This window comes from Stylophora pistillata, chromosome 6 (genome assembly GCF_964205215.1).
Source record: "Stylophora pistillata chromosome 6, jaStyPist1.2, whole genome shotgun sequence".
In the NCBI taxonomy this organism is placed as follows: Eukaryota; Metazoa; Cnidaria; class Anthozoa; order Scleractinia; family Pocilloporidae; genus Stylophora; species Stylophora pistillata.
The window spans coordinates 14,344,991-14,358,614 of NC_142524.1; the positions used below are offsets into that span (position 1 = coordinate 14,344,991).

General features: G+C 40.8%; 1 protein-coding gene across 1 annotated transcript; it reads right to left on the reverse strand.

The window, feature by feature from the left end:
• Positions 1-243: 243 nt before the first annotated feature.
• Positions 244-1,629, reverse strand: LOC148728392 (uncharacterized). The gene is made up of 2 exons (XM_088724956.1): positions 933-1,629; positions 244-731 (listed from the first exon to the last, which is right to left on the reverse strand). The coding sequence occupies exons 1-2, from the start codon at positions 1,627-1,629 to the stop codon at positions 244-246; spliced, it is 1,185 nt and encodes a 394-aa protein (XP_088581082.1).
• Between the last annotated feature and the right edge of the window lie 11,995 nt (positions 1,630-13,624).

The window sequence follows — 13,624 nt, forward strand, 5'->3', positions numbered from 1 at the left end:
AGTATCGTGACTTTACACTTTAGAAGGATTAAATAAAGGGAAATGTAAAAACACTGTTAAAAAACAGTGTTTTGTTTATTTGAAAAAATTATAAAAAACCAATGTTTAAAATGCTAAAAAGTTCACAAGTTCCATGTCTTCATCATCTAATCTAATGTATCCATAGGGTAACGATGTAAATGTTCCATTATCCATTACCCTCTTGTCAAAAACTAGCCTATATGATTTTATCTGTGTCTCTGTTCAAATTTTCTTTTTTATTGGATCTGGGACAAAATGCACTGGATTCACAATCTCTGTCTTTCTTGACTCATCCAAGGGATGTTGAATTTCATCCGGGATGTTTTGCTTCATCACCTCGTAATTTAACTGGGCCATGCCACGCGCGTTTAGTGGGAAACCTTTCACTTTTACGCAGGATTTCCCTTGCGCCGTGACATAGTCATAATTCTTGGCTCCCGCCGAAATGAACTCCACGATGTAGTCTCCTTCGTCCAACTCGTTAGTCATGTCCCCCAAATAATCTCCCAAAGCAATTTCTGACTCTCCCGGTTTCCATTTGTATACTACAGAGTCCGTGTCGTAGTAGAGCACAAGATCTTTTAGGATTTCCAAGGACTCGTACAATTTAAGGCGAGCCTGGCAGGTAGTAAACGCGGCGATAAAGACATTGGTAGCACGGCCTTTCTCTGGGTCTTGATCGTCGCGTTTTGTTACTACTTCTACCAACTCTGGAGAAAGGATACGAACATCTTGGATCTGTTCCAAGGTGTCATCAAGGAGGTTTAGTAGTGACGCGGGGTGCGATATTTGATGAACCTCGGATTTATTACAATTTTGGCCAAACTTGCCCTAGAAAGAATTGAGCATCAGTTTGGCTGTGACTTTCCTCCCAGGGTTTTTGGTAATCATGGCGGGATCCAAGGCAATGCCTTCACACTGTTTGTACTGTTGGACGTAGTGGGCGTTTTGCTCCTCCGTCTGGCACCAGGCGGGGTAACCGCTACTTTCTTGTTTGATTTTTAACCAAGTGTCGACGTAAGGAGCAAAGAGTCCATGCTGTCTATGCTCAAAATGCCACACCTCATGAATCTTGACGAGTTGGTACCCCATCTCGATGGCTTTGTGGATTTCGGGAGTACACCACGTTCCCGTGAGCATCCGTTCTTCATCCGCGTGGGGGCATACGTAATTTCTCTCTCCCATGGGTTTCACAGATTCTTCTTGCAAGCAGAAATGGCAGAGAGACAAGGTGAGTTTGAAGGCAGAACCAATTTTTTGTCGATGAGGAAGGACGAGATTGAACAGATGGGTAGGCGGGAGAATGGAGACTTTCATGAGGCCATAGTAGGCGAAGGGATCTTGGTTGTCAGGTTCCAAGTAGATGGTGGTATGGCCGATGGGGTACTCGCCATATTTATTACTCCAGGGGTATTCTGAGGTCACATCCACGTACCGGATCTGCTCTCCTTGGGTGGGATCGATACGATGGTAGAGTGTAGTCGCACCAGTTCGTCCACCAAAGAAAGCTTCACGCGGCTGAAGGGGTGTGGTGATGGAGAGAGAATGGACGAAGTTGCAGAGATCTGGGTCGGATTTCTTCTGCTTTTCCCATTGACACTGCCACATTTCAACGACGGTATACCCCAATCGTTGCAATGTGGTAGTTCTCTGTGTCGTCTGACGCCGGCGTGCTTCCACAGTTAACCCAGCGGACGAGAAGGGGATCGTGTCTCATTGGGGAAAACAGTCGCGGCAACCATGAAATAAGCAACCATGGAACTCGTAGACGGTACGCGTTTCTGCAACGTAACCATCTACAGTATACACACGAGATCCATGGGGGATGCTGTATTCTCCTCCCTGGCGCGCATGTTGAATCCTCGTCCCTAGATTCCTCTCGGTCCACATCATCCATTCCGAGGCCACGTGGAAATGATTGGGCGTGGCTCCTTCCCATCTGTTCTCCGGTTCGATGGCGATGGAATCAGGGACCATGACACATTTTCGCAAGTACCTAAAAAGAATACCATATTTTAAATATCATATTATATATATGAATGTTTTTGAAATTTTCGTTACCTGTTGCAGGCTTGGGCGATCGTCAGACATTTCTCCATAGGGTCAAATTTGGCTATCTAAATTTGACAGCCTGCTTTCAACAATGCTACGTCTAAGCGGCAGTAGGATATTAATTCTTTTTTTAGGTCAAACGGGAGGTTCTTGCATCTCTCCTCTGCGTATCACGTCTCAAACTCATTCTTCTTTTTTTCAGACATCCCCTCGGGGTCGTAGAATTCTGGCGCAGGAAGTGGACCAATATAGTTTTGGTTGTCGGGGGTGTGAAACTTGTGGGGGAAGAAACCTTTCTTTAACTCGGGGATACCAAAAGTACTAGAAAACGAAGCCCAGGCCATGGGAAGGAAACACATACTGTCCTTGAAGACGATCTTACCCACTTGCATACATAGGTTCTTGGTTCCGTTGGGGATGAGGAACTCGAAACGGCGATTTTCCTTTACCATCTGTTCCTGTAGGAAGACGGCATCATACCCCTTTAAATTGTGGAATATACCGATGACTTCCCTGAAGTCAGTCCAATTTCTGATGTTGTCGGCAGGGTCGTACGCCAATTCATCCATGAAGGCTAGAAAGTCACCGGTACATTCGGGACCATAAAACTCAAATACTTCATCGCTCTCTGAAGTTTCGGCCACGATGAGGATTGGGATATGAGTGCCGTCTTCGTCCAGCATAGCTTCAAAGTCCGCCCACACTTTTATTGGAGGCTCGAAGTATTCTGAGGCGTCTGGATTATTTTTTCTTTGGTGTTTTAGTGTACTTTTCGATTTTTTCTTGGGTTTATCTTCATTTGGGTTTACTGGCTGGATAAAACATTTGTGGGTGCGGAGGTCGAGGTCTTCTTTACAATTCCGGTATTCACTTCAGTAGAAGCGATGTGGCTCTTTCTTGTCGGGTTTGAACTCTTTGCAGCAAATCCCGCATCGAATCCACGAAGCGCACAAACCCTGGCTACGGTGGAGTGACATGCAGGAATTGTCGTAGAAATGGAGATTGCAGTGGGTGCAGAGTAGTGAAGGGCGATGTGATTTAGGGCCACACTCGATGGTCTTGCAAGCTTTACATCTCCTTCCTTCGCAGGGATGGTATCGGAATTCGTCGGTATTAAACCCACGGTTGCATTCGTCGCAAAAATAGCTCCTCTCGAGGAATGCGGAATACGATGTACAACCGTGGTAATGACCGTTTCCTCCCTCCGGGTCAGATTGAAACTGAAAACGGAGTACTAAAGGTGCTGAGCTGGGGCCCTCGAAGGTGATACAATATGGGTATCTGACGCTCATGACTTTCAGCCTGTAGTCGGGGTCCAGGTACTCTTGGAATTTTTTTCAATTCCTCTCGACCACAGGAACCTTCGGGGGGACACCAGCTTCACGGTGTAGGTATTTGGCGCAATGGGTGAGTGTGATGGGGTAGTGAAGAAGATTATTAGAGTGGTTTTGACTTTCTTTGTCATCATCTTTGTGGAAATGTGCTTTGGTGAGACAGATGGCTCTGGCCAGACAGAGGTTGTCATCTGAATTCTTGATGGGCAATATGGAACGTTTATGGCGAAGGACGGTGGTCATGTTTAATTTCCCCAAGATGGAGAGGTTGGTTCTTCCGGCGTCTGGTTCGGTAATGATAGTCATGTCGACTTGAAACTCATCGTCGGCGTCAAAACTTTCGTTGGAATTCAGTTGATTAGCCAACGTCTGCATATATGTCTCAAATCGCGTGGTGTCACTTGCGATTTCAGCCACGGTGAATTTAGCTGACTGCAGAGGATGGCTAAACTTCTTGGTGGAGAAATTAAACATGACCCGGTCGTTTTCTTTCAATTCTTTTCCTTGGGGCGATTTGGATTTTTCAATCACGCGACGCGCCATGTCAGCCACGCCGCGTGTAATTTCTTGCCCATTATCGGCGTGTTTATAAGCGGGGCGTAGTCGTTTTTTCTTTGCCACTCCGCGTTGTTTTTGTACGGTGTTGAGGGATTTTTTAGGTTGTCCAACCGGTTGAAAGTCGAATTGAAATAAGGGCGATGACTCTCTGTCCAATTCTTCTCCCAATTCAATCATCTCTTCGTCCAACACATTGTCTAGAGCAGGGGTATCGAACAGACTTCCAATCCTTGTCATCCGTTCGTCGGAGACATCATCGTCACCAAACTCTTCCACAAATGTTCTTTTACCCTTATAATTTAACAACAACATTGACTATTCATGTGTACACGCGTCGATAAAGTGAATACCGGCATATAATTTATCAACAATGACTAAACACACGCGCCGGTAATAAGTGAATAACATGCACACTTCCAATTCTCAGAGGATGTGTTAAAAGAATAGACCATTCTTCTATACAAACACTTACGTTATTGTCGGCCATGACTTTCACTTCTTCTTGCTAGTCTTCTGGTTTCTTCTTCTGGCTGCTTCTTCTAGCTGGAGGAATCAACTTCTGTACTGATGCTACAAACTCAGCTAGTTATATACGAAAATTATAGCGTCCTCACGTGGGGACGCGGCGTGGGTATATATCCAATAAAATTCAAATCTTTCGAACGGCAGAATATTAATATTATTGCATCCTCCGTATGATTGAAAGCATTTGTTTTCCCTACCTCGCAAATGATTGACAGGTATTGTTTTCTCTCGAGTTTGTGATACTCTATTGTGAGTACGGAACGATAACTTTATATACGCTATTTTTTTATGACATCTTGACAATCAGAGTGACATTTTTTACGTTTATGTATAACCTCTTCCTACATTTCTACATTCATTTCAAACACCATGTCATATGAAAAACAACTGCTTGGGCGAAGAGATTGAACAGAATTCCCAGTGGGCCGGAACCATCCCAGACGAATTATTTGCCGTCGTCAAAGAAAAAGCTACCACGCAAGATCTTTGTGAAATACGCAGACAAGTGACTAAATACATTGACGAGATTGAAACTTCTGATTCCAACGTGGGAGAACATTCTATTTTCCATCAATTATACAAAGACATGATGACAGCTTTTCTAGTTTATGTTACCTATTTACAACTCAAATATCGTGCAGTGTGAATAAATAAACCATAGTTAATCCCACCACCATCTTGAATTCTTTTGTTTCTTTGTACTTTTTTGTACCGTTACTTTTTAAACCTAAAACCCTACTCACAAAATTTAACCCTAAAAGCCCTCGTACACCTACGCAACATTCAAACCCTAACCCCCTTTATTCACCTAACCCTAAACCCTAACCCTAATTAAACCCCTCATACACCTATGCAACGTGAATATATTATCCTCGGCCGAGACACTCGGACCCAGGCCGTGCGGTTTTACCCATACAGGCCCCCTACACTACTTCGTCATTTTTTGTGTCACGGTAAAACCTGGAAAGATACGTTGCTATCGGAGCTTCATAATTTGCTGATTTCAAATGCTATCTCTTCAAAGAAAAAAATTTCCTTTAAGTTTTATGATGCGTTGATCACCACCCTTTAAGTAAATACCACATTAAAGCCCTTAGAAAACACAAGATTCAATTTCTTGTGATTGATATTTTCCAAAAAATAATTTTTTTGAATTTTCACCTCCGAAAGGCTCTTAACCACCGAAAATGTGCCGTGGTGAATAGAAACGGAATCAAATACCACGACTATTGCGATATAAAATGATTTTATGACCCTTCCTTTGTATGGAAATGTTGTTGTAATTCCAAAATATTTCAATCTTCAATCTGAATTGTTAATTTTTTTTCAAAATCACCCTCTAAAACAGTTTCTTCGCGACTATCAATTTTGCCATTTTTCAACGGCAAAACACCCTTCCTAGTACATGGCTTTCGTTGTGCAAATGTTATTTCAGAGAAAGAGCAACCATTTTTCTTTCAATTTATGAAATAAAATTTTGGGGCAATTCAAACGGCAAGTTTTGAGAACGGAAAACATCAAGGGTTGCGTGAAACTTACAACTGTTGAACTTGCGGTTGGAATGACGAACAATAGCAGTACAAGAGTGAACTTGGACAGCAGTTTAAATAATTCGACAATTCGATCCTTTTCCACCAGTTCAAAAACTAAGCAAACGATTATGACTTCGTAGTGGCAATTATCTGAAAGGAAAAGCATTTTTATTGTGCGAAATTGAGCTGTAAACCTCTTGACAACGCTTCCCCTACCTGCGCATTAGTTTACTTTGAAGCTTGGCTTGTACCAGTTTTCTAAATATGAAAAGTATTCGTCAAAATGTGATTTCGTCTGAAAGAAACCGTAGAAGCAGTGATAGAATAATAGGACAAACATTTACTCACCTCGTATACATATATTGTTGAAAAAGGACCAAAATCACTCAGCTAAACTAGATTACGTGACCTCCTGTTTGACTAGACCTAGGTAAAGGGGTGGGGGTGGGGAGGTTTGGACTTGGGTTTAGGCTTGGGTTCAAAGCAGACAAAAACATTCCCAGGTAAATCCCATAATCGCTGGAAAAAAAGCTGTGTGGCTTTTAGAAAAAAGACAAACAAACAAAATCAATCTTGGGACAGGAGCCGATCTCCCATGTGTTGGAAATTAAATAAAGAAAATGAGAATCCTTCAATCTTATCAAATCCCAACATCCCTCTCATTAGGTGCCTATTACCCGGGAAGAAAACCTTAAGCCTCCGTGATGAGATAAAAAATATTAATAGCTAAAACCCAGACAGCCAATGATGTGAAGGACTGCCGGCATGGGATTCTGGCAGGTACAATTTTAGCATCAGGCATGTTCTATACTTTGGTAAGAATATACAAAGTTGATAAAAGTCGAAGGCCTGATTTCCCTCATTAAGCCGTATTTCCAAGCCAATTATAAGTTTTTTGCTCCCAAACGTAAAATAAAAGAGTGCTGATGTTGGAGTGTTCTCTTAATTAGTCGGTATAGGCTCTAACTGTTACTACAACTGCATGCTACCAGACATTCTCTAAGTAGGGACAAGTAAGGAGCTTTGCGTCGTTCTTTGATGTTCACCACCTCAACGTCAAAATGTTCGCAAATGGAATGCAGCATGGAAACACTTAGCTGTCGCAGTTTACCTGCCTTGCGCGTGGCACATAAGTTGAAAGTGTCGAAAACAATTGGATGCCTTAGTCCCACCTCCTCTAACACAACTGCGCGAACAGTTTCGTCCGCGATTTCCTCTTCAACGGCCATAATATCTTCGTCTTGATCAGATTCTGGATCGTCCGAATGAGAATGCCGGAGTTTAGAGGCTCGTCTCGAAAAGTATGACGGAATTTGCTGTTCGGTCAAAAATTCACTCACTGTGAACAGTTTTTCCCCTTCCTGGTTTCGCGCGTAACGCATGTCACGTGCAACATCCACTGGATAAATTTTCACTCCTGTTGCTTGCCCGACTTTAAATTTCGCGTGTAAGTACTATCGCTGGGAATCACTAAACCTCGTTGCCTTTCTAGTGGATCTTAAAGCCCACCCTTGTGGAAGAAACTCAGTTGTTACCGGGCATCGACATGACTCAGCCTTCACGGATGGCAGATTCTTCGCTTCACAGAGTAGTTTATCATGGTATAATACTTTGACCTTGTCCATAAGACTTTCTCTGACCGGTAGAACTCACATTGCCCATACAATAAGTGATTTTCCAAAGAATAGTGACGCTTAAAAAACGTTGAGTACATGGTTCTATGCTGCCTTCGCGTTGTGTCCACGGCAGGAATTTGTTTTAAAAGGAAACAAAAACAGTGGACAAGAAAAACACACTAGGAAAAGAAACTCTTTTTTTCTTATTGAAGTTATACTCATGCTCTACAGTCTCGTTTACCACCTGTTACTTATCCTTCATGTGAATTAACCCTAAAAAACAAAAACAACAACCAAAAAAAAAGACACTATCCATTTGCGGAGCTGAAACTTGTGTCATTTTCTTACATTTTCATTTGGTCTTTTAGTTCTAGATTATTCACAGCCGCTCAGCTTTGAGTGCCAGTTTTCCTTAGGGGACTTCACAGAAGTATCTCAGGCGGTCTGCACGAGAGTTGCGTTAAGATGAACCAGTGTCACTATTTTAATTCCCAACAGGAGATCGGCTCCTATTTCAAGATTGATTTTGTTTTTTGTTTTTTGTTTTTATTTTTTTTTTAGCGATTATGGGATTTACTAGGGAAAGCTTTTGTCTGCTTTTGGACCCAAGCCCAAGCCCAAGCCCAAGCCCAAATCCCCCCACCCCCACCCCCTTACCTGGGTCTAGTCAAAGAGGATGTCACGCAATCTAGTTTAGCTAAAGAAATTTGGTCTTTTTTCAACAATATATACGAGGTGAGTAAAATGTTTGTCCTGTTCTTCCATCATTGCTTCTTTCAAACTAAATGGAACATTTTGATGAATAATTTTTATGTTTAGATAACTGGTACAAGCCAGGCTTCAAAGTTATCAAATGCGCAATTGATTTTGATGCTTTACGCCAGGATATGGAAAATCAAAGCCGAACTTTGCACAACGGAATTCAGTGACCTTAACGAGCTAACATCCAGTTACAAGTTGACATTAACATCTCTTCTGGTCAAGCATGCGCCAATGAAGGAGAACGTGGTTGCCTGTAGGCGGCGCTTGCCGTGGTTTAACAGTGCGATTAAGTGTGCTATAAGGACAATGCGGAAGGCGGAGAAGAAATGGCGAATGACAAAATCCCAACAGGACTTTCGCGCTTTCAAAGACGCGCGAAATCGCGTAACGTTTGTCATGAATGGTGCGCGCCGTGAGTATTATACTCATCTTATAGCTGAGAACAGTTCAAACAACGGAACTTGTTTCGTACCACCAAGTCGCGGCTGTGTGAACCGTCTGAGGTGTCAGTTTCCAAAGCATCTAGCTCCAGATGACCTTTCTTTATGCATAAGATCGATAAAATTAATCAGTTAATTGTATGCAAAGTTCATTGGAGATGCCAAAAGCCAGTGAAAAGGAGTGCGCTTATTCTGATACGTGTGCAAGTGTCACATTTGCCAATTTTAAAACGTTGTCTCAAGAGCAAGCCTCTGAGCTCATCAAGAAAGCTGCCAATAAATCTTATCCGCTGGATCCAATTCCTACTTCGGTAGTCCTAGAGGTTTTGGATGTGGTGTTACCGGTGATCACGAACATGATTAACTTGTCATTCGAATCTGGCGAATTTGCTAGCGGTTGGAAGGAGGCTTTACTAAAACCACTGCTTAAAAATAGTGGACTCGACATTGCTTTTATTAATTTCCGCCCAGTTAGCAACCTCCCATATGTTTCCAAATTGTCAGAGAAGGCAGCGGCTAATCAGCTCATTGACCACATGACAGCTAATGAATTGCATATGCCTCTCCAGTCCGCGTATAAGCAAAACCATAGCACCGAGTCAACACTGCTCAAGGTCAAGAACGATATTTTGTTGAATATGGAGGGGCAAAAGGTCACTTTGTTGGTTCTCCTTGACCTCAGCGCTGCTTTTGACACTGTTTGACACGACAATCTTCTAAATCATTTGAAGCCGAGATTTGGTGTGGATGGCAAGGCATTAAAATAGTTTGCGTCGTACCTTGCGGATCGTACACAACGTGTCACTATAAATGATGGTCAATCATCTGCTTTTCCACTCAGACAAGGATTTCCTCAAGGAAGTTCTCTCGGGCCTCCTCTGTTTACGGTTTACACCAGTAAGCTGTTTGATATCGTCAGCAAGCACCTCCCTAGTGTACACTGCCACGCAGATGATACCCAGCTGTATTTGGCATTAAGTCCTGCTGTGCAAGGGGAGGACGAGGCCGCGCTAAATGCTATGTGCGACTGCATACATGACTTGAGGAACTGGATGATCGAAGACCGACTGATGCTAAATGATGAGAAGACTGAACTAATGATTATAGGTACTAAGTAACAGTTAGAGAAATCAAACTTGAATGATATTACTGTAGGTGACACAGTCGTAGAAGCGAAATCTGTTGCCGAAAATCTTGGTTCACGGTTTGATCGTAATCTGGATATGTCATTCCACATAAGTAAACAATGCGCCTCGGCATTCTATCATTTGCATAATACAAGTCGGATCCGTAAGTTATTAAGTACAGATGAATAAAAGGTGATAGTTTCTGAAGAAACTGTTTGGGGCTGCGTCGGTGGGGGTAACGAAATAATTTAAATATATCAACAAAGTTGAAATGGTAAATTGGCCACCGTTACGATTGTAAAAGCTGAGGTTTAGAGCGTTAGCCCTTCACTCCGACGAAGCGTTAGCCCTTCGTCGGAGCGAAGGGCTAACGCTCGAAACGGCAGCCTTTATAATCGTAACGGTGGCAAATTTATCATTTCAACTTTGTTGATATATTCAAATTATTAAGTACAGATACCACTAAGGCCCTCGTTCATGCGGTTGTTACCTCGTGCGTAGATTATTGCAATAGTGAGATATGGCTTGCCAGCTTCTCACCTGAATAAGATTCAGCGCGTTTTAAATGAGGCAGCAAGATTAGTTTGTCGCGCGCCACGCTACCGTCGCATAACGCCGTTGTTATACGAGCTGCACTGGCTACCGGTTAGGCAACGCATTTGTTTTAAGATTCTGCTATTTGTTTTTAAGGCCATCCATGGAGTTGCGCCAACGTATTTAAGAGAACTTGTTTCAGTTAAAAGACTAGGTAATTTTAAATTAAGATCCTCGTTGGATGGTTTGTTGCTTGCTACGCCAACTTATAGAAGTAGGGTTACATTAGGAGAAAAATCATTCCAGGTCGCCGCCCCGGCACTTTGGAATCCATTACCGCGTGAGATTCGTTCTATTACAGATTTAGGGATTTTTAAGTGCCACCTGAAAACGCACTACCTTAAGGAAGCTTTTCATTAAATTTTATTAAAATCTTATCATGATACGTATGATATCTAATACCGCAGTTCAAAATATATGAACTTCATATATTTATTGTATCTCACTTATCATGATAGTTGCTAGTATCTTAACATATTCTGTTTGCTTTAATTTAATCATAGTATATTTTGAATGACTATTATTGAGATGTAATGCGCGCTTGATCATTTCATGGAAAGCGCGCAAAATAAGAATTAAATTATTATTATTATTATTATTATTATTATTATTATTATTATTTATGTTAGTTCCTAAATCTATGCAGATGTTACTAGTTTTCTAAATCCCTCAATAATAACTGGTGAAAATTATCGCCCAGGCTCCGGTTGTTCGAAGGATGGATAATGCTATTCACTGGATAAAATCTCTATCCGGTGGATAGCGCAGTACGTTTTGTTAACGCTTATTCGCTGGATAACGATTTATCCGTTGGATAGTGTTATCCGCTCTTTGAACAACTGGGCCCAGATCTTCTTTTTCTAATCCAGTCCAAGTGCCTATACGTTCTAGAATTAACAGTTGATTTCGAATCTAACTTGTACAAAAATGCAGTACGTAAAAAAGAAAAATATCTGAACTTGATTAACAAAATGAGTAAAACTTTCAGATGTGTGAAATCTGTAAATCTCTCCATGAGCTCCCTTGGCGTTTTCTCAGATGAATGCTGTACGTTTTTAGGCATGATGAATGACATAGGCATTGCCAAAAAGCAGCAACTTTACATAATCAAGAAAATGATAAATGTAGCTATTAGAGCAACATATTACGTCTTTTGTTGTAGAAATAGGAATTGGGACAACCCAGATTTGATGCAATTTTGATTTTTGTGTGTGTGTTGAATAAGCCAATCTCAAGCAGCATTTGTAATTTTCCTATTCGTAGTGAGATTTACAATTGTACTTTTAAAAACACAAATAAAGTTTCCATTATTATTATTATTATTATTATTATTATTATTATTATTATGCGCAGGTACGGGAAGAGAGGTTCACAGCTCAATTTCGCACAATAAAAATGCTTTTCCTTTCAGATAATTGCCACTACAAAGTCATAGTCGTTTTAGTTTTTTGAACTGGTGGAAAAGGATCGAATTGTCGAATTATTTAAACTGCTGTCTTAGTTCACTCTTGAACTGCTTGTATTCGTCATTACAACCGCAAGTTCAAAAGTTGTAAATTTCAAGCAAGTACCGTTGATGTTTTCAGTTCTCAAAACTTGCCGTTTGAATTACCCCAAAATTTTATTTCATAAATTGAAAGAAATAGATTGCTGTTTTTCTGAAATAACAGTTGCACGACGAAAGCCATGTACCAGGAAGGGTTTTTTGCCGTTCAAAAATGGCAAAATTGATAGTCACGATGAAACTGTTTTAGAGGGTGATTTTGAAAAAAGAAATTACAAATTAAGATTGGAATCTTTTGAAATTACAACAACGCTTTCATACAAAGGAAGAGTCATAAAATCATCTTATATCGCAATAGTCATGGTATTTGATTCCGTTTCTATTCACCACGCGAGGATGCGAAGCACATTTTTCAGTGGTTTAAGAGCCTCTCGGAAAATATCAATCACAAGAAACTCAATCTTGTATTTTCTAAAATAGTTCCATAAGGGCTTTAATGTGACAAAGTTTGGGAGATTTCGATTACATTTTTCCATTTTGCACACCTATCCGTGGTATTTACAGAAAGTCACTCTTATGATATTTTTGTAAAGAAAACTTTTGTTTTTAGTAGTGCACGATCCTAAAGTGATTGTGAGATGTTTCTCGACTTTTGCTGTCTTCTCTAGTGTTACGGAAATAACTGGAAACTATTATTTTGATATCCCGGGAAGATAATATATTCAGAGCAACATAATTTCCTGATTTAAATGGTAAAATACCCTCACTGTGAGGAAAAAAATTTCTTTAAGTTTTATAATAACTTAAGATATTTCTGCAAGGAAAACGTTTGTTTTTAATAGCGCACAACCATGAAATAATTGTGAGATGCTTATCGTCTTCCCCTGTCTTCATTAACACAACGCGTAGCTAGAATTTCATAATCACAAAGGAGTTGAACGCGAACACTGTCTGTAAAAATCTCGCAGTTCAAAGCCTTTTTTAGGAATTGAATCGAGCCTCACTGTAACAGAAGGAATCAAGCTAATTAAGATTCCTACACTTGTCTGAGGTCTCAAATATGATTCCCGGAAGAAACGTAAGTAAATTTAGTATTTTTACCTTTCATAGTACGTTGCTTTACGACTTCCTTTTATATAAGTGGTGGAAGCCAATGAAGGAATATTACTGCTAAGAATGATTTATCTTATAGCGATAAAATGTAATAACGTGCCTTGTCTTTAGTTTTCTGATGTTTTTGTATGTAGTATGTAAAGGTCACATTTACTCAGTTTTGCTATCAGATAATTCCACTAGGCCTCCATTTCTTAGGACTCAGAGCCACTTTAGTTAAAAAAAAATAGACAGTCAACGACTATAGGCTTGTCCTTGTAGTAAGAAACGGTAGCAAATTCAATATTTTCACCCATTATAGTACATCTGCTTTACGACTTCATCTTATATAAGTGGAGGAAACTAGTGTCACGCTTTTTCCTTGATGATGTTACGACGATTAAACCACCTCTGACCTCATCTGAGAAACATAAACATGATGTGACTCTTGGCTTTTCATCATCTAC